Consider the following 22,874-nt stretch of genomic DNA (forward strand, 5'->3'; position numbering starts at 1 on the left):
TCCCCTGCATCGGCAGGCGGACTCTCAACAACTGCGCCACCAGGGAAGCCCAAGAGGAAATATTATACACTGACGTGACACAACTGAAATCCAATTAAGAAGTTCCATATCACTCAAGATAAGGGAACTACTGACAAAGTTGTAAACTTTGTAAAATTTCTGTAATGATTCAGGTAATTTTAGTCCGATTAAAAATTATACTGACTTAATAACCATTTATAAGCAGAGTGAGTAATTCTGGGTAGCTGAGTGGTCCAGACAGCTACATTTATTCATTTAACCTGATTTTTTTTTTTTTTTACGGTTGCCATTTTGGAAGGGAATTCACTAAAATATAGTATAAACTCCTACACCTTCTCTTAACTGAATTATATTCTGTCTTCAAAAATAAACAAACTACAATTCATAGCTTCAGCTTTTCTTTTATTGTAAAAGGCCCCAAAGACTATTCTGTTTTATTTTAGAATCTCCAAGTATCCTTTTTATAATTTTCTTTCTCCTCATTGCTGTCAGACTTCTTGAAGTCATTTCTCACTGTCATCCTTTTCCCGTGTCCTGGCATTTCCATCTTGCTACATACCCATAATTCACTGGAAAACAAGTTAAACTACTTACAACAGTATCTAAAGTAAGAGTTAATACCTCGGAGAGGGTGGTTTTTCTAAGAGCTAATAAGATCTTCACTATATTTTCTACATAATATCTATCTTGGCTGCTCAGATAATTGTTCACATTCTTTCAGATTCTCAGTAACTGAGAAAGGTCAGTAAGCAAGGGCAGGGCTGAGCTTCAGATACAGAAATTAATAATATAGTCAGAGAGATGACAGGGTACCAGGGAGGCAAGGAGGAGAGCTGGGAGAGGAATCGGTCCAGGAAGAAACAAAGCCTGCAGTGAGTGGGACAGAATGAGCAGGGGCTGGGCAGGCAAAGGAGGAAGGAGTTGGAGATCAGGTAGGAGGGACCTATGGGCAGAAAAAAACCAGAAAAGACAACAGAATAAAGTTAAGAAGACCATTACCTGCAGAACATCACGAGAAGCTGGTGGGTGTCAAACGGACATTAGTTTGGAGCAGAGAGAAGCATGAGATGCTGCCGCACTGGAAAGCTGAGGCCAAAGCACTGTGCAGCCTTGTATGGCAGGTAAAGGAGCTCAGATCCCATTTCAGTGACTACCCGTGGTTTTCAGATGCCACTTTTGTGTTTTAGATGTATCACTGTAGCATCTATTTATGTTGATGCAGGGACACCAATTAAGAAAGTACTGTGAAGCAACCTAAATACCCATCGACAGATGAATGGATAAAGAAGATGTGGCACATATATGCAATGGAATATTACTCAGCCATAACAAGGAATGAAATTGGGTCATTTGTAGAGACGTGGATGGATCTAGAGACTGTCATACAGAGTGAAGTAAGTCAGAAAGAGAAAAACAAATATCATATATTAACGCCTATATGTGGAATCTAAAAAGATGGTACAGATGAACCGGTTTGCAGGGTAGAAATAGAGACACAGATGTAGAGAACAAACGTATGGACACCAAGGGGGGAAAGTCGGGGGGATGAATTGGGAGATTGGGATTGGGATTGTAAAATGGATAACTAATAACCTGCTGTATAAAAAAATTAAATTAAATTAAATTTAAAAAGATGTATACACACACACACACACACACACACACACACACACACAAAAGTACTGAGGGAATTCCCTGACGGTCCAGTGGTTAGGACTCCACACTTTCACTGCCAAGGGCGTGAGTTCAATCATTAGTCAGGGAACTAAGACCCCACGAGTCACACGGAGCGGCCAAAAAAAAAAAAAAAGTACTGAAAAGTCCTAGCAAAAGATGGTAAGGGGCTGAAATAGGGCAGTTAATATTAGTAATGATTTTTAAATGTTTAAAATATACATACTTGAAAGTTGCTAGGAGAGTAGATCTTAAAAGTTCTCATCACAAGGGAAAAAAATTGTAATTATGTGAGGTGATAGATGTTAACTAGACTTACTGTGGTGATCATTTCACAATATATACAAATATCAAATTATTATGTTGTACACCTTAAACTTGTACAATATTATGTCAATTATATCTCAATAAAACTGGGGGGGAAAAAGAAAATATCTAGCAGAGCATACCTGATAAAATTCTTTGTCAGCAACTGATCACTTGGTTGCAATAATTAGTTTGCTTGTTTTCAACAGCATTTATCAATTAAAAGATGCCTGAGAGCAACTCATCCTGTGCTATGCAGTAATAAAATAAAACTCCATAAGCTATCATAAAATGCATATATACACATATGACACTATCAGATAATTGATAACAGAAAAAAAAAGGAGCCAGGAGAAAAGGCTTTGGGAGAGAAAAATCATGGCAAGAAGTATTTTCTGGAACAGTTACTTAAAAACAAAGATGGATTCACCTTGGTGTGTCCTTTGGCACATTACGCATAGCATACTCAATAAATGCTGATTAAATAGAACCAAAAAATCATTATACAATTTCTCCCTGCTCTAGTCCCTCCAACATTGAGTACTTTGAGTAGCATCACACAAGATAACTAATGTTCAAACACTATTACTGATAGCAGTTGTTCGTAAGTCATGGTAAACAACAAAGTATAAAAGCTATTACGGATAATTTTCTTTTATTTACTTTCAACAACAGCTAAAGTCAGCCAACATTACACAAAATAATATCAGGAAAGGAGAAAGTGTGAAAATGGCTAATTGTAAAAAAACAAACAAACAAAAAACACTCCAAAACAAAAAAATCATAAAGTTAAACTGACGTGACTTTTTTTCTTGCCTCACAAATATAGTATGTGAAAATAGGTCTTAAAAATGTCCTGATGTAACAGCAAAATAAGGACTCAAAAGCCATATGTTTTTACCCCTTAAACTGACTAACCACTAAGGAAGAAAATTTATAGCAAAGTGAAACTCTAGTGATATAACACTTTTTTACTGCTATGAAATAGCTTACGTTTCCTCTATTCTCTGAAAAGCAAGGACATGAGACAAGCAGATTTAAAGTAGACTTTAAATTGGATAAGGCGAGACAAGTGAACTTCTTATTTTTCTTCCAAGCTTAAAAGAAAAAAAACCCAGTGAAATAGCGCCTTTTTCTTGCTGTATTTAAGTCGAAATGCTCTGTCCAACTTTCCAGGGCCTTGTAATCTGCACCAGACAGCGCGTACAAGTCCCTCACTCCTACCCCCTGTCCCGGCACAGCCCCTGCCCCCACCTCCCCTGCCCCCAGCTCTGCTGACTTCCCCTGACACACAGCCGTTCTGCCCCTCTCTCTGGGCTGCTGCTTCCAGTGATCCTGTCCCAGCTAATGACCTCCTACCCACACCCGAGTGTGCTCAGCGTACAAGTCATTCAACAACCTACTGTGTAGCTGTGTGCATGTTGTGTGCATACGTATGTCCGTGTGTGTATATAATACATGTATAATTCAGGAGGCATAAGTCTCCAAAGATAGAAGTAACAATCATGAGTGATTTGCAGACTGAGAGAGGCGGAGACTCAACAGTGACTTAGGTCCCCCGAAGGCTGACTAGAAAAACAGTGATACTGCCAGCAGAAAATAAAAACCAACGCTGGAAGAGATGATAAGTATGCTGTGTCTCTGTATACACACACACACACACACACAAAGGGTCAAGAAAATCATGATCCTGATGGGAAATTGACTCCGATTGAAGTAGAGCTTCCCTGAGAAAGGCTGAGGAGGAAAACGGCTACTTTCCAAATGTCTGATCCAGTTCCAGCTACAGTCAAAGCATTTTCCAACCATACTTCCCTTACAAGTAATAAATGCTCATGAATTACACTGCTGGACATAGCATGAGGTAGTCTTTCAGGTCTGGTTTTACTATGGAAAGTGAATGATGAGAAAATATTTTGAATGGCATGTTTATTTTTTAAAATGCATCAGAATGCTTTTATGCCATAAGTGAAAAATCAAAATAAAGATATATGTTGGCCTCCAAATTCATCTCTTAAATCTACCATGTGATTTATTGCTATCTGCTAGTAAGGTAGATACTGTTTCAGCTTTAAGCCAAAGTACATAAATATTATAGGTTGTTATGTTTAAATTAAAGAAATTCTGTTGTCTGCTTGTAAAAGAAAGGGGCTTTGGTGTCTTATTTTAAAAAGTAATCTTGAAAAAGAGAAGTTAAATAACCTTACCTTCTAGATATTTAAATAATTTATGTTTACTCTTGTATTTTAAATATCATTCTTCTACTTACAATTATTTATCATGTAGTTTAAATATAAGAAATATAAATTTTTATTTCTTAAAGAAATTATTTTTAGTTACACTATGCTTTTTAACCAAGTATTTTTCTGCAGTTAATTCCCCTTTAAAGTAATGATACTGAAGTATACAGCCATTTTACTTTTTAATTTAAGAATCTAAATATTTGTTCAAAATGACATATTTGACTAAAGTAATACTTAGAAGAAAAATTTTAATACTAGATCCTGAAATTCTGTAAGACATTTTAAAATATCAGGTCCTGATATGCTGTAAGAAAATTCTCTTGTCGATTCTGGTGTTTTGTTCTCCTCACATGTGTTTTTATGATGTAGAAAGAAATCAGTCTCACCTGTTTTTGATTGTAGGTTTCTTCTTGGTTCTTCAGGGGCCTCAATTGGTTGATCAGCCAGGAAAACTCGAGCTTGGTCTATAGCATTCAGGACAGAATACTCTTTCTCCTTTAACTCACGTCTCAGTGCCTTTGCAAAGAGAAGCAAAAGTTGAATTTGTAACCTAATGTGTTCAAGTCATGGAACATCTTCAGTAAGACCACTTCTGATCACATTTGTCAAGGGAATGTCTCATCATCAGCATGTTAGCGAGGTTAGCAGTAAAAATGTAAATTTTACACGTATGAATGATGAAACATGAATAAAAGCAAAAAGATGATTCCTGTAGAACTTATATGGAAAAAAAACATCAGAACCTCCAAAATTTACAATATTCACCTGAGGGAAATTGCTACAGTATATTTGATCTTACACAAAATGTACTTTTAGGGTTATCACTACCGTCAGACTGCTAAATCTAAGATACTTTTTTCTTATAAGACTGACCAAAAAAATTACATCCAGTGGTAGAGCTAGAGGCGATTTCACAAGTAGTAATGAGATCCTCAGAAGTGTTTTACATTCTTTGGAATATATTAAGAAAAAAATTAAGAGATAGAAACAAATTAAAGTACATGAAATCAAAACTAAACCAAAGAGAACACTTAAAAGACAGTCTCCAATTATCTTAAAATATATTCCATCTCTCATGCTGAGGCAATTACAGTTCTCCCCTTGTGACTTTTTCATGCAAATCTATAAGTCTCAGAATAGTTTGTCTTTAGTACTTCTGTGGTTCTAAGTAGGGTCAAACTTTCACCTCTGCTCCTATAAAATGTTTGGTGATTAAGACTTAATTGACTAGGGTTTAAAAACAACAAAACTCGTCTAGTGACTACTGCAAGGTAAGAGTAAATGAAGACTTTCTCATGTGCTATTTTAATACTGTAGCTAAATCAGAATTGCTCTTAATATTGTTACCTCTTAAATTATGTACATAAACACCTACTGGCTCTAATATTTTGCTTTTAATACAGTTCCTCGGCAATGCATTATGAAAACTCAACTTTTCATTTTCTAAAATATTACACTCTGATAGTATTTTAGAATCAACAAAGTCCTTCTGAGCATAAGTACTTTTTTAACAGCATTTGATATATGTTGGGATGACGGGGTATTTGGAGGCTATATCTCATCTTCCACAGTAAATAAAAAGCAAAAATTTTTAATTTCTAGAAATATCAGAATAATCTTACATAAAAAAACTAAAACTGAACAACAGAAAAACACTGGTAATGAAGTTGAAAGAGACCATCACAGGTGGGGAGGGATGAGAAGAGCAGGCAAGGAGTAGAGAGAAATGGCATGACAGTGACTGTGTCCTGCGCACCTGAGACTTAACAAATACTGGGTGCTGGAAAGTCACTGAAGAGCTGGACAAGACGGTGGTGATGGGGGCTGTCAGACATATATTTTTGTTTGTTTATAGTATCATTGTCAGGTCTCTGATAGTCATTAAAAAACAAGTCTGGGGACTTCCCCAGCGGTCCACTGACTGGAACTCAGAGTGTCCACTGCAGGGGTCACGGGTTCGAACCCTGGTCAGGGAACTAAGATCCTGCATGCCACGTGGCATGGCCACAAAAAAAGTCTGAGTCTGAGAGAAAGCCCCACAGGTCTGGAGAACCTATTTTCCTTCCTGACCACACTGAACCCCAGCGCTTCATAAAACAATCCTCTCTGCACAGCGTGTTGGCGGGGGAATGTCTCCTAAACTCCTTGGAGACGCTGAGGTAGGGAAGTAGAGGAGGCAAGTGTGGGCAGGTGGGAACTACGCAGAGGAAGTAAAAATATGGGGCTCGAGCTCTAATGCCAACTCACCACCCAAATATCGCAGAGGACAGCATACATTTAATATCTGTTCATACTCTACTTTGCAAATTTAATTTTGTTATTCAATTTGTTCTATTTCAATTATATTTAATTGCATGTCAGAAATGGGTTTAACTTTCAACAGCACTACACATATAATCATTTCACTGTCCTTTACCTCTCAATTAGATATAAAAGAAAATCAGCATTTCCTAACCACCTGGTGAACATTAATGATAAGATAATTAGACTCCAACAGAGTTGTTTTGTACACAGAGCTACAAAGTGTCATTCAGATTTAGGTTCTAATATCACATGACTTATATTTGGGCGGTCTTAAATGAGTATAACATGATCTAATTGGAATTTTTTCTATTTTAGTGACTTCATATTTTCATTCAAAACAATTCTGTTCTCAGGCAATAACGAGTATTGGCAAGGATGTGAAGAAGTTGGAACCTTCATACACCGTTGTTGGAATGCTTAAAATGGTGCATCCACTTTGAAAAACAATTTGGAAATGCCTAAAAATGTTAAACATAGTTATCACATTACCCAGCAATACCACTCTTAGGTATATACCTAAGAGAACTAAAAGCACATGTTCACATAAAAACTTGTACATGAATGTTCATAGCAATATTATTCATAACAGCCAAAATGTGGACACAACCCAAACACATCCATCAGCTGGTCAATGGGGACTTCCCTGGTGGTCCAGTGGTTAAGACTCCACGCTTCCGTTGCTGGGGGCATGGGTTCCATCCCTGATCAGGGAACTAAGATCCCGCATGCCACACGGTGCGGCCAAAAAAAAAAAAGTCACTATCAACTGGTGAATGGATAAACAAAATGTTGTATATCCACACAATGGGATCTTACTCAGCAACAAAAATGAATGAAATAGTGATACATGTTACAACATGGTTGAATCTTGAAAACATTATGCTAAGTGAAAGAAGCCACACACAAAAACCCACTACTATGAAATGTCCAAATAGGTGAGTGTCTAGAGACAGAAAGTAGATTGGTGACTGCTCAGGGATGGGAGGTTGAGGGAAGAATGGGTACATGCTCATGGGTCAGGCTTCTCTGGGGGGTAATGAAAATGTTCCAAAACTATCATAGATAGTGATGATGGTGGTACAACTCTGAATATACTAAAAGCCCCTGGACTGATCACTTTAATATAGTGAATTTCATGTTATGTGAATAATATCTCAATAAAGTTATTAAAATAAAATAATTCTGCTCTTTTTCCCAAAAATGTCCTCTAGGCACTCTGTTTATTTACTAACCTCTATCCCCCCTCACCTGCAAGGTAAAAGCTCATCTTGTATATTTAGTATGTTCCCACCTCAGTGTTCCCAGAGCACATCCTATTTCTTTAACATAGCTCATCCTAATATATTTTGAGACCATGCCTCTGTCCCTTCCATTATACTGTCAGTTCTTCCAGGGGAGGCTCACCTCTTAATCATTCAAAATTCTCAGTGCCTGTCTAGACATATACAGAAAGTACTCAATAAACGCTTGACGAACAGTGAATAAAAGAAGACATGCTTTCAGAATTAAATACTAGTTATGATTTTAAATTATAAGCAAGCAAAATATACCAAAGTCCCCCAAATCTGATTATCCTAAAATGGAATAATTATTGGATTCCAGTTAGCTCTGGATTATTTGAACTAGTTTGAAAATTACTGGTAAATAATTTTTGATGCAAAGTTAATTTTCTCCTATCATCTAATTCAGCTAGTAAGTACTAAGTATTTCAGTTTGCTGTGGGTCATTATTTTATTAATAGCAAATATCCTTTTCTCTCCCTAAACAAGGAACTGATCTCACTGAAAGGGGTGCTACTTCATCTTCCCTCGTTTTTCCATATCCTAATTCATGAAGTAACTGCATAGGGCATAGTTTCAAAATGAATGCAGTCATTAGATTGAAGGTGGTAACTGTTTTTACTATTGTGTCAAATCCATCTAAAACATATTGGCTTAAAACAATGACAATTTATTTTCCATGATTCTGTGGCCTGGCAATTTGACCAGCTCTTCTGCCACTGCCATGGGGGATTACTCCTAAGGCTGTAATCATCTGTGACTTGAATGGGAATAGAAGTCCAAGATGGTCTCACTCACATGTCTGGAAATTACTGCTGGCTATTAGCTAGAGCACCTCGGTTTCCCTCTATATGGTCTCAAATTGTCCAATAGGCTGGACTGGGCTTCTTCAACATGATGATTGGTGTTCTCAGAGGGCAGAGTGAAAACTGCAAGATCTTTTAAGGCATTAGCTCTACAACAGCTCTGTCCAAAAAAACCTTTCTAACGATGGAAATGTTCTACAACTATGCAGGTCAATATGGCAACACTAGTTGTGTGTGACTATTTGGTATGTACCTGAAATATGACTGGTACAACTAAGGAACTGAATTTTAAATTTTATCTAATTGTAACTGATTAAGTAGAAATGGTCACATGTGGCAAGGGTTCCTGTATTAGACAGCACAGCTCTAGAATCTGCACATCACTTCCATCACATTCCATCATTTGAAGCAAGTCATAAGGCCAGCACAGATTCAAGAGAATGGAAAAATATAGTTCATCTCTTGATGAAGGGAACCACAATGTCCCTTTGCATGGAGTTTTGGACGTAGAGAGCAAGTTTCATTATTTTAGCAATCGGCCACACAGGATACGTGGGAAAGGGAGGGTTGGGTGGGTAATATTGCCCCATGGACTTAGTACTATTTTAGATAAGTTCTCATGAAGGCATCTCAAAACAGTGATCTTTGAAGAAAGATCTGAAGGAAGTGAGGGAGCCAGCCATAAGAGGGAGGGTGGCAAAAGAGCATGTCCAGGCAAAGGGAGCTATAATTGCAAAGGTCCTGACGGAAGTGTTTGCCAGGCTTAGCAGGCTGGCACTGTCAGAGCTGAATGAGTGGATGACAAGGGTAACTACTTCTGTAAAAATATTTTATATCATGAAAGTCAGAGGGGAAAAAACGCTTTATGGTTGTTAGGAGAGGTACCTGGTAACCACATACTTCTTCATACAGCAGATATCTGGCTACCTTGCTGACTCAAGCTTGGCCATCAATCTAAAAGTTCTCCGTGTGGCAACCTGTCACAAAGCTTATGCACTTTCTATTCTACTACACAGGTGGAAAGATCCTAATGCCCCTCCCAGACAAACACACATAAATGAAGCTTGGGCCTAAAAGACCCACGATCAGCTGTAACTAGAAACAGATACAGAATAATTTCAAAAAATAAAATTGAAAATTGTATTTTAAAAGTTGCGTGCTCTAAGGTGTTTAATATAAAGGGACAGAGACTCAGCTACCTTAAGAGTTAAGAATAATAAATGGAGGGAACAACGACTGTCCCATGGCCATAATATTCGACTTCCGTGCCATCCCAAGGTGGCATGAGAGTGTGTAATAGAATTTTCCAACAACGTTTCCACCAAAATAAGAATTTCAAAACTCATATTAAATCCATACAGTCTATAAAGAAATACGCCAGGCACAAGAGAAGACAGCAATTAATAAGCCTATGATTCGAACTCTTAAGGAACTTATAAAGAGAGAGAATAGTGCTAGTGAGAACGTGGTAATGCCACCCGTCTTTGAGAGCCGTATAAATAGGGCACTGAGGAAACACACAGAGGAGGGAGGGAGGTGGAGGGGACAGCAAGCAACCCTCTCAAAAATGTGTAAAGTGTGTTTTGAAAAAGAACTTGGAATCAGATTAAAGGTAATTAGGGGAAGAGCAATTCAAGAAAACAGAATAACAGGTAAGGTAATTTAGTCCCTCATTGTTTTCCCTATTAGGTAGCTTCTGCATGCTCCTTTTCTTTTTTGGCGGTACGCGGGCCTCTCACTGTTGTGGCCTCTCCTGTTGCGGAGCACAGGCTCTGGATGCGCAGGCTCCGGACGCACAGGCTCAGCGGCCATGGCTCACGGGCCCAGCCGCTCTGCGGCATGTGGGATCCTCCCGGACCGGGGCACGAACCCATGTCCCCCGCATCGGCAGGTGGACTCTGAACCACTGCGCCACCAGGGAAGCCCTGCATGCTCATTTAAATGAAATGAAGCCCCGGAATGTCAGACTGATGAAGACCTGATGTGCATATCAGAATTTAACTAGTAAAATCACAGAGTTCTCATTCTCAATCGTTTCTAGGAACCCAACAAGCCCTTCAGCAGAGCCCACCTTTCCTCCACTTCTCTTCAGTGGCTCCTGATTTCCCATGAGTGCCAGGCAGCAGAGTAAACTGCTTCTTAGTCAACTTCAAATGCCTAAAAGGAGATTCTCAATGATCCTCCTGAACGGTCGGGGAACATTTCTCCCCACCCGCTATTAGTTCACGGGAAGGCAGGGGATTAAGGGATGAGGCGGTATAAAGAAGTGACCGGCATGGCTTAAGTAAGAAAGTCTTACAAGTCAATCAGCTCCCCTTCATCTGCATCATGAACGTGACGTCGCTCACTGTGACGGCTGAATTGCTGCCAAGGAGACAGCAGGACGACTGGCTGCTCCTCGCAGCACTGACATGGAGACGCACAGGATCCTGCAAGCCCCTTAGCATGAACACAGGGTCTGAGAGAACCTGGAGGGAGCGGGGGAATCCCTGCCGTCCCCTCTGTCCTCAGCTGGAAACCTGTCACACTGGACTGAGATAGGGGGAGAAGAACGACCAACACGTGGGTGTGCACTAAATCCCGGTGTCATCCCCTCTTCTTTAAATCACAACTGTCCCCTCTCCTCTCTTTAATCTAAAGCCATTATCCGCATTGTCTGTACATCAAGTGGCAAAGGTCAGTGGGATGCACTTTTCTTTAAACTTTCTAGAACATATTAAAATTATATGATCTTTTTGTTAAATTAGATCTTTTTGCTCTTCTGCTAAAAACCCTCCAATGGCTTCCTGCTGCACTTAGAAAAAATTCTCAACTTCCTACCAAGATCCAGAGCTTCCCTACTCTCTGAACCTCATCTACTAATACACCCTAATTTCCAGTCTCAAAGTCTTTATTTCTTTTCCTAGAATATGTCAAGCTTTTCCTGCCTCGTGGCCTTTGCAATCCAGAAAGCTTTTGCTTCACATCTCCAAAGACTGGCTCCTTCTCATTATTTAGTCTCCGCATTCGGTATGTCTGTTGGGTGAATGAATAAAGAAATGAGTAAACTGACATGAAAGTAAGTGTGGGATTCAAGGAAGGGAAACTCCTGGGAAATGGGAGTAGCGCATACAAAGTTGGTCTGCAGAAATAAAAAGCAGAGCAGTGGGGGAGGAAAGCAGTCATCTCCTTAGAGCTCTTCACAGAAGAAGTTATTTCTCAAGACATAATATCTGTGGGCTTTCTTAGCAATCTCACTGATCCTCACCGGTCAAAGTCAAAGAGATCCACAAGGGTCACCCTCCCTGACCCTTTAGGGACCCAGCTCTAATACCAAACTCACCATCAGTATAAGCATCGCCTGCCCAGCAGAGCCAGCCCACTTTCTTCTTTGCCACTACAGCGCTTGGCATCCACTTTGCTGGAGCGTTCACCATGCATTTCTGTCCTGACTTCTTTGCAGACCTGACTTCTACACCAGAATGTTCTGAAGGTTCACATCTATGTCCCAGAGGACAGAGTAGAAACTCAATGAATTTGTGTATGAAAGAATCAGGAGGCATTTTTAAAAAGTGTTTTGTGGTGTAGTAAAACCAGATAGAGATTTGCAGCCAACAGCCTTGTGTCAGCAGTCCAGTGCACACCATCTAGGCACACCTTTACCCACCACAAGCCCTTGAATTTGTCCCGTAACTTCTCTGCAGGTTAATAACAAAATCATTCTACTAACTTCACAGGTGAGATACTGAATGCAAACATACCTTGAAACTATTCAGTGCTGTAGAATAACTAGTTACTACAAAAATGATGCTAATCAAAAGTCTTACCATCAGTCTCAGCTCTTCTCCGAGACCGAGTTTCTTTCCTCGGACTTTATTCACTGTTATTTGTGGGGGAAAGTTCTAGCTGTTTTATCTACAGCTTTGGATGAACAAAACCAGTACCCAAACCTCCATTAGCAGGAACAATTGAATTTAACTTTTCTAAGGGGTAAATTCTTTAATTATGAGCAAAGCAGAATTATGCGGTCCTCCAAGATTAAGTCAAAATGTTTGGTAAGCATAAAACTGTGCTGTAAGACTATTAAGTCACTTCAGATTCTTAGAAGGCAAACAAATAAATGTAGTGTCTTTTCGTGAACCACTTTGTTCCAGAATAAAACGTCAATGTAAACCTCTGTGGTGGCAAAAATGGTTAGCCAGATTACATCACTCACAGTAATTTGGTATAAATATCAAATTTCTTCAACTGATCAGTCCAACAAACAGTGGACTTTTTTCCAATCCTTCTAGGCACAACTAAATCAAACACAGCCACCCGTTTTCCCTCTTTCTTCTTTTTGGGAGAGAACTTAAACTGGGCATCCTAAAACTGTTTTCTAAACTCCCATGCTGACATGGAATACTGGCATTTTAATGCTAACAATACAAGGTCCACAGGAAAAAGGGACAAAAATGAGAAATCGTAAGCAAGGTTGCAGTGAAACTTTACTTTCATGCGTTGGTGGAAGCAGAAAACTGGTTCAATCATTTGGGAAAGTAAATTGGCAATATACCAAGAATCATTACTATGTTCATATTGTGTGAAACAAGAATTTCGCCTTTGGGATTATGTCCTAAGAAAGTGATCCAAAAAGAGCTACAAACACAAAAGTTTTCATTATAACATTACTTATGATTAAAAAAAATGAAAGCAACTTAAACATCTAACACCTGGAAAATATTTAGGTTCACTACAATATAGTTACACTAGGGATCATTAAGTAACCTTGAAAAATTATTGTGAAAATGACTGCATAGCAACATGAAGAAATAGATATGACATGTATCTAAGTGGAAAAGACAGGAAAAAAACTATGTACCCTATTAAAACTGTGTGAAAGGTGAATATGCAAAAAGAAAATAACCCAAAATGAAAATGGATGTTTTAGAGTGGTAAAATTATGGCTAATATTTTGCTCTTTATTTTATAAAATTTGTAATAAATTATGTTCACAATTAAAAATTATGCTTTTAAGAAAAGAATGCCAAATGGAATCAAGTTCATTTATAATTGAACAAGTTACTACTTTTAAAGAACAGCATTATTAAGAATTACAAATGTGTTTTAGAAGCATGCTTTTTATAACAATCATAAAACTCTTGCATTATGTTTTACTTCAATGACCTCTCTGAAGTTAGATTTATTTATAAATGTAATACATGACAACGTAGTTACTAAATGAGAGACTCCATATGTTTAAGTCACTCCCTAGGTTTGTTAGGGATCTTAACTCATCTAGCTTTTAAGGTGTCAAATTTAGACACAAGAGGGAATCTCAAACACTGGGAGAATCTGGTGATACTCAGCACAAGAGGGTAAAATAATAAGCTATATTTTAAAACCTACCTCAACAATAAAAAATATGCCAATTCTTTTCCCCCATAAAAAAATCCTTCCAACTCTAGTTTTGAATAATTTAGGCAGTATTAAGACAGGAAAAAGGTAACCTCTTGGGTAACCTCTTACCTGACTACAATATTAAGGCATAAAGTATAATGGTGTTGATAAATTTTCTTACAACTTCAAGTACGTTATTTCTAGCTCTCGGGGAAAGATTGTTGCTTACATTTCTGCCAGCTATTATCTTTATTAAAGATTCAGCTATTTAAAAGTAGAAATATTTTCAAAATGTAATATGTTTTTGTACAAATAAAAAAGGATTATAGAGAGACAAAGAGGAAAAAGGAACATTCATACGAAAGGACCTGTTATTTCTGGGTATATTTCATTCACTCAATGTTCAACAAATATTAACTGAGCATCTAGAATGCCAGAAGTAGACAAAGATACGATAGAAAATAATTATCTTAGATGATGATAAATGCTATGGAAGAAAGAGAACAGCAGAAGAAAATAAGAGAGCTTAGGAGTACTGGGATGGGAATTACAATTCAAGGAGAGAAGTCTAGGTAGGCTTCACTAGGAAGGTATCACAGAGCAAACATTTGAAAGCAATGGATAGTCATCCATGTGGATACCAGGGAAAGAGCATTCCAGGCATAGAAGACAGCATGGTACTGTGACTGAAGGCACAGTGTGGCTGAAACCAGCATATAAGAGAGAAAATAGTAAGAATAAGATGAGCAAGGTGTCAGTGGGAGGTAGGTCACATGATGTAGGTTTTGCAGACCCTTGTGAGAACTGTAACCTCTATTCTGAATTACACAGGAAGTCAGTACAGGCTTCTGATTTATCTGAATAGGAACACTCTGGCTGTTGTGCCGAGAATAACAGAGATGTAATTGTAGCTCTGAACATCTGGTAAGAGGTAGACAGATTCAAATTCTATGTTCTGAATGTAGAACCAACAAGATTTCCTAACAGACTGAATACGCGAGAAAGACAAGAGTGAAGGTGATTATCTTTTACCCAGCAATCAGAATAGGATTCTATCAGTTGAAATGAGAGAGACTGGGGAGAACAAGTTTTGAGGGGCAGGTTCAGGAATTTAGTTCAGACGTATACTAAGCTGGAGATTCCCAGGTGGAGATGGTATGTAAACATATAAATTTGGGAGTGATTGACATTTAGATGACATGTAAAACTCATCAGGAGGTCAGATGAGTTCAGGAAGGAATAAGTACAATATAGAGAATTTGGCATGGCCTGACCCCTGAGGCATCCCAATTTCAGGAGGCTGAGGAAAGAAGGAGGAAATAACAAAGGAAACCGAGAAGGAGCTATCAGTGAGGTGAGAAGAAAATTGGGATGGAGCAGTATCCCAGAAGTCAGGTAAAAAGACAGAGCAGAAGTACACTTAGTGAGTCAACAGGAAAGGGAGGACAAATAATGGTCACAACTCAGCCAACATCAACAAACAGAGACATGACAAGTTACAATGAGGGACATATAACTCAGAGTGGGGACTTAGGACAGCTTACTTACTTGAGGAGAAAAGAGATGCTTGCAGTAAGTTTTAAGAGGCTTTTGCTATTGTAAAAGTGTTGCTTTATGTATGTCAAAACATATACTAATGTTTTTCTTTTTGATGCAAGCAGCTCTGGCTATATAATTTGCAGAACGCTGTGCAAAGTGAAATTGCAGGGCCCCTTGTCCAAATATTACTAAGAATTTCAAGATGGCGGCAGTAGAGCATTAAATCAAGTGCAGGGCCCTTCAAAGAACAGAACCTTGTGTGATCGTGACTGCATGGGACGCACACCCATTATGCAAGGCATCTGAACTGTAACAAATAGGTATTGCTGGTACGGCAGAATTTCTTAGCTTCTGGTTTCAAAAAGGTACTTATCTGATTATTGGAGAATGCAAGCAGAAAAAAAAATGATACAAACATAAGGGGAATATGTCAGAATGTAATTTACTTTTTTTCCCAACTTGCCTGTAAGGCTAAATCAGCATATACAGATCTGAAGTCATTACAGTATGACAGCAAAAAAGGGCAGCAGAGTCGTTAAATTTGATAGCACTAATAAAGCTACATGTAAAAAGGGAAAGAAAACAGGCTTACTTTTCATTGGTATGCAGACAAAATTTTTTAAATCTCCATAGTGTTTTAAAAGTTCTGGTTAATGCCCCTGAATGAACATTTAATATATAAATTCATTTTGGTTCCACCCCATTGACATAAAAAATGATGCCTGAATCAGAATACTAAGTATGAATGCTAAAACTAAGATAGGAATCCTCTAGCTTCTCACAGTAATAAAATGGTATTCTTCCCTACACTTTAAAAAATATGTGCACACACAAATGTATTCCTTCATCTAGCAAATATATTCAGTGTTTACTATCATCAGGCACTGTATTAGCTCCTGAACTTGTATTTTCTTTCTCTTTCAGCCTTGTTCTACATATAAACAAAGAGGGAGGGAAGAAACATCTCTTGCTCTACTGCATACTCCAAGTCACGCCATGGCTAATTTGGAGTATTTTCCCTCCAGGAGTTTTTGCGGTACGCGGGCCTCTCACTGTTGTGGCCTCTCCCGTTGCGGAGCACAGGCTCCGGAGGCGAAGGCTCAGCGGCCATGGCTCACGGGCCCAGCCGCTCCGCGGCATGTGGGATCCTCCCAGACCGGGGCACGAACCCGTGTTCCCTGCATCGGCAGGCGGGCTCTCAACCACTGCGCCACCAGGGAAGCCCCCTCCAGGAGTTTTGATAACACTCTTTAGTCAATTCTTATCCCAAGGTCTCTTCCCAGCTAGAAGGCTACATACTTGCACTATGGAGCTTTTCTAACCTTCCCAAGTACAAACAATCATGATTTATCTGTGTCTCCCTGGCTGTGTGTTCATACTCACATTACAGTGCTTTTGATATCTACTTTAGTCACTTGTTTTCGAGCCTGTCTCTGCCATTAGATGGTGAAATCTGTGACAACAAAAACAATCTTAGGAACTGATGTATGCTCAGCCCCTAGGAAAGTATGTAGCAAACATCAGGTGCAACTCAAAAGTTTCCTGAATGAATAAATGAACTATTAGATAAATGAAACTGTCTCTGGGCTAAATATGTCCAGAGGCAGTTCATTAGCAAGGGGCTGTATTGCTTGGTTTTACAGACCTCTACTTGCCTATATCTGTTGTCTACTCTTTAATTTCACCACTAGGGACCAACAATTATTAGGATGCCTTGCCTCTCCCTCTAAACTCGGATATTCTATGACCCTTTGGGGTGAGGTTCCAGTTACCCACATCAGGCTTGGGAGACAAATGCAGTTAACTGAATGAGGTGTGGCAGGTAGGTGCAGGCTCACATAGAGAACTGCTGTTTCAGGTCTTCACACAGACTTTGCTAACAGACCTTAGGGGGCTCTGCTTTTAGTAAGAAGGCAGTCAACATAGGTGGCAGAGGCTGAAGGGGAACTTGGGAAATAATTTAATCAATTTTAGAAGAAGGCCAATTTTTCATTAGGTAATTTCATAACACAGCAAGACACTGAAATTTCAGGTTTGCAGACAGAGTGTCAGATTACTTTAGTAGGGAGAAAACACACACACACACACACACACACACACACACACACACAGAAACTAAATTTAATGGTGGAGTGTTGCTGCTTTAAAGACAATGTTATTCTAATGAGTAAGCTTGCAAATGTATCTTGGCAATTCAGTTTAAGGCCCAAATGTCCTGATTCTTATATAATGAGGTTTGAATATAGGAATTAAATTGGGTTTAATTTAAAGCAAAGGACAGAATAGCCCTGAAGGAATGGAAAAGCCCCTAAGATATTGTACCTGAATCATACACTTTCAATTATTCTTGGTGATTTCCTTTTCTAAAGTCAAACATGTATTATACAGCAGAAAGGGTGTTAGAGCTCTGATAACTGCTCCTACCTAAGTTAATAGGTACATTGTTATGAAAATGAAGTGCAAATTGAATAGCAAAAACTGAATCTGCAATTTTATCCAATGTACAAGTATCTGACAAGTAAATTCATAACATTACAAATGAACGCTACATGCATTATAGGTGCTTTCTAAGTAATCGTTGATTGAATGATAATCTCACACTTTTGAAAGTGAAGCTACATATAAGTGACCTCACTTTCCAAAACACTTTTTAAATGATACTACAAATTTAAGTCATTAAGTGGGAAAATTCAACTATCAATTTATTCTAGAAGTCATTAGAAATATTATATATTTTAAAGTAGTAATTTATTTTGACATTTGATGGGATGAAATTTGTACCTACGTGAGAAAAAAAAATATGATTGTGTTGTTTACCAGATACCTAAAAAGTTTGGAATGTGATTCCTGTTTAATTTAACAGGTTGACCCTAGATTGTAATGGGGGGGCTAGTTTTGCTGGACAGTAAATAGCACACATTAATATGGTTTTGTTTAATTAAAACAACCCATATAGCCTAGACAGTTTTAAACAAAACAAAAATGATCAAAACTTCAAGACAAATTCTCAGCAATTATGTGAGATGAGATTAGCCACCATTTACTGAGTATTTACTGTGGACCAGGTCTCACGCCAAACAACCATCAAGGCACTTTGACTTATGATTATGATTATGTTTTAACAAGTCTGCCTATGTGATGGGTTGTTAAAACATTGAACAAAGTATTCATTATGGCTGAAAATCTATTAATGTTCTGAGTCACTGGTTTAAACATCCAAGAAAGTAGAGGTATTTAATTAAGGGTCCAAAACATATTGATGTTTCATAATATCAGTTCCTGGAACATTTACATAACAGAAGGGAAAGATGCCAATCCGTGAGTCACCCACTTCACTGTATGAGGTGGATTTTTGAGCTGAGCCTTTGCTGTGGGGCTTTCTGCATGCTCATTGCCTAGGACTGCTACATTTTTCAAGAAGCATCAACCCTACTAACTACTTAGCTTTTCTGATTTGTTTCTGGTCTATGGAATGTTTGTTGTATTTTGGAGCCCAATTTTGCCATGCTTGATTTTCTGTTTTTTACATTTTATCTATAATTCTTAGGTGTTTGAGCAGATGAGGTGCTTTGAAGTATGACCTTACAGTACCTCTGACCTTGAAGTCTCAGAGCCATCACCTAAACATTTAAATATATAATATTCTTTCTAGATAGAGTCACAAGCATAGAGCGTTTAGGTATAGGAATGACTAAAATACGTCACTGGAGTGGAGGCTGTGCCTTATTGCCCTCTGTATATTCAGCATCAATGCAACATATACGTCATTCCATGAATAGTGGGGGTGGACGGATGGATGGATGATGAAGTGACTTGCACTGCCATTATCAAAGAAAGGTTGTGAAAAGTGTCATTAAATCACTGATGTACATATAAAGGACTAGAGTATAGAAATATATGTGGGACTCAGAAAACTTTGAGAATATATGAGTTCCCATAAACCAACCCCTTTGTATCTGAGGTGACTGAACACCGATATCTGAGATACCAGAGTCTCTTAACCATCTGCAGATGGTGCAAGCAGACTGGATCCAGGGTAAAGAGATGCAAATGTAAGATAATATATACTATTTGTGTTCTTTTACTTATAAACACTCAAATATTGCCTTTCAAGGTAATTAGATTCATGGTTAAACATATATAATTTGCCTATTAGCCATTAATAAGTTAACTAAAGGCAGTGCATGCAGAAGTGTCTCATGGGTTTGGCCTTTCCATGATAAGCTGTTTTCTTTTATTAAGAACAAGAAATAAATCACCTTCCAGTCTCTAGGCTCATATCTTATCCCATATAAATTCTCAAAAATATTGTTGCTTCAATGGCTTCATCCAATTATTTGAGGAGTCTTAAGTTTTTTTAAGGCACCAATAGGCTAACACAAAAAGTGTATGTTATGATGTCAAAACTTATAGTGCCCAAACATAGTGAATCTAAGGAAAAATACAAAATGCAGACACAGAGCAACTAAAATTTAAAATATACTATAAAATAAGTCCTAGTTTAAAGAATAACCCCAAATAGCTATTGCTTATTGAACACTTACTATTTGTACTCTGCTAAGTGGTTTATACATAGTGATGGTCAGAAACAGGATAGCAGAGATTGGAGAATATGCCCCAACACCTAGTTTATAGGGCTAGTGTGTGGAGGCGGGGTGGGAATTGAAATCAGATCTACCTAAGCCCACGTGCTAGGTTCAATCACTCTGTACAGACAAGGCCAACATAAGGTGCCTAGAATAGAGAATAATACACCACTATCCAAGTGAGAAGAGCCAAAGAAAAGTTTTCAGTGAACTTGAAAACAAACACTGCTGAGGATATGCGTTAAGTAGTCAGATATCTACTTATAATTATTTTCTTCATATGACTCCTTGACAACAGATTTTGATATCACTGGAAGCGACTTTTGAGTCGCCTAACAGTTTTCCAGCATGTAGTAACCCCACATCCACCTAAGCTTCTGAGACATAGACTTGTTTTTTAGTTTGTATATAACAACATCACTGAAAATTTTAATGTAAAACTTAAGTGTTAATTAAGTGTAACATCAGCACAGGTGGTTTTCAGATGTATCTGGCAGATGTGTGTTTGTCTTGTCCATAGCAGAAGAACATATGGTATCTCTTTCTAAATTGATCTTTACAAGACTTGTGTACAACGATATTCAAGACTTGCATTTATGTGATCATATCTCCTGGAATAATTAACAAATCAGAGTTAAACTTCTTTGCCTCGTATTTAAAAAGAAATCCATCTAGTAATCTCAAGATATTCTAATTGAGCTTGGAGAGATTATGTCAAATTAATTCAACTTCCTTAAACAGTAGTGTGTGGTTCAAAATAAAGTAAGTCAGATAGCCACCTGTAAAATGAGAGAATGAGTTTGAAATCAAATACAAGGTCCCCTCTTTCTATGGGAAAATTTTAGAGAACAAAATATCTTGCCTAATATCAGTATCAAACCACTTAAGGGTTGATTTTGATTGTTCTAACTACGTATATACTTTGAAGTCATAAGGCAAGCGTTCTTTGAAGTTAAAAAGATTTTTTAAAATTTATTGTGACAGAGACTTAAATACCAAGAAGTCAGAAAAAAATTACAAAGTTTGTAATAAAAGAAAAAATGAAAAGAAAAAGACTAAATGCTACATTTAATGCTAAACGTATCTGTGAAAAAATTAGTTTAAAATTATTTTATGTTCTGTTTAAAGCTACAACATAATGTTATAATTGAAGAGAATTCTACAATCCCTTAAGCAAAAAAGATTGGTAATAAATGTGCACACGAACTGAAAACATGCCTGCATTATAAGCAAGGGACCAAAGTAGGGGATTAGAGAAATGGGTGGTTAGGCAGACAACCAGAGACTTGGGACAGCAATGTGCAGTTCACAGCTCAGCCACAAACCTTGTTGGCAATGATTCCTCATAGCACAGAGAAGACACAGGAACTGTAAGTTTGAGAGCTACAAACATAGGCTCTCCCTGACTGGAGGCTCCATGCGGACAGGGACTGTGTCTGTTTTCTGTACCTGTGTCCTTCTGGTGTCTTAGAAACTGCCAGACACTAAGTAAATGATAAGTATTTGCTGGAAGTGAAGGAAGGAGGAAGGAAAACTCAGATATCATTAAATCATATGCCTCTCATTTGCTTCCACTATAAATAAGGGGATTGGACTGAATTATTTCTTGGGTTCCTTTCAATCCTAATAATTGACAATTCTAAGTTGTACACACTCATTTGCACACACACAGACACACATAAGATTTTCCCTGCTAAAAAAAATCAGAAGACCAGGGGAAAAGATATCTCTAAGGACATGGGAAAGAAAAATCTTGCCTGAAACATAGAGCTACCACATGTACACCCAAATGGATTTTGATTTTAAGAAAAGATTGAGGATAAATTAGAGAATTAGGTTAGAACATGAGCAAGGCTGAGGTTCCACTACAGTTAGACTATACAATGCCTATAGCTGGCAAAGTTCAGTAAGAAAGGTAAACTACTACAGGTAGGTGTCACATCTTTAAATATTACCCTGATTGATTGTACTAACTATAGTGATTTGCCCTCCTTGTAATAATTTATAGCAATTAGAAACATTACTCTTGGCAGTTGGGAAAGAAGGTTACTTATGACAGAATGTGACTGTATTTGGAGATAGGGTTTTTCAAGAGGTAATCAAGTTAAAAGGAGGACATTCATTAGGGTGGGTCCTAATCCGATATGACTGGGGTCCTAATAAAAAGAGGGTATTTTGAGCAGTTTTAAGACTTCACCGTGTGAAGACTCAGGGAGAAGACGGCCATCTACAAGCCAAGGAGAGGGCCCTTATAGGAAACCAGCTCTGCTTACATCTTGATTTCAAACTTCTAGCCTCCAGAATTATGAGAAAATAAATTTCTGTTGTTTGAACCACCTGTTTATGAGCTTTATTATGGTGGCCTTAGGAAACTAACACACGTCTCCACAAACTTACTCTGAACACTATTCCATAATTTATATCTCCTAGCATCTTAGCCTGCTTAGTTCTCAGAGTTAAATATGAAGCTTTCGACAAACGTTAATAATATATAATATTAAGAACACTTATAGTTTTGGATCATTGATAAATTGGAAGGCAGACTATGATAAAATATGTTCTAGAATCTAGAATCAACACAAACCTCTACAAAGGACTATTTCCAGTGAGGATATAACAGTGAGTGAGAACACATACTCAGAAAATCTGGGCTATTCCTATAAATCATCTAATACATAACTCAGAAAGTTAAAGAAGTACAGACTGTTAAATGGAAACTCTTGACTTACTGATAAGAAAAATCCCTCAACGGTAGTC

At 38.0% G+C, this 22,874-nt stretch overlaps 1 protein-coding gene across 12 annotated transcripts in view; it reads right to left on the reverse strand.

Moving 5' to 3' along the window:
* UTRN (utrophin) overlaps positions 1–22,874 on the reverse strand; it is a 492,142-nt gene that overhangs the window by 112,469 nt on the left and 356,799 nt on the right. For all 12 annotated transcript variants that reach the window (XM_067701862.1, XM_067701864.1, XM_067701861.1 and 9 more), the window contains one exon: positions 4,631–4,760. In XM_067701862.1, the coding sequence (XP_067557963.1) occupies positions 4,631–4,760 (130 nt within the window). The remainder of the gene's footprint in view (positions 1–4,630; positions 4,761–22,874) is intronic.

This window comes from Pseudorca crassidens, chromosome 13 (assembly GCF_039906515.1).
Source record: "Pseudorca crassidens isolate mPseCra1 chromosome 13, mPseCra1.hap1, whole genome shotgun sequence".
Taxonomy (NCBI): Eukaryota; Metazoa; Chordata; class Mammalia; order Artiodactyla; family Delphinidae; genus Pseudorca; species Pseudorca crassidens.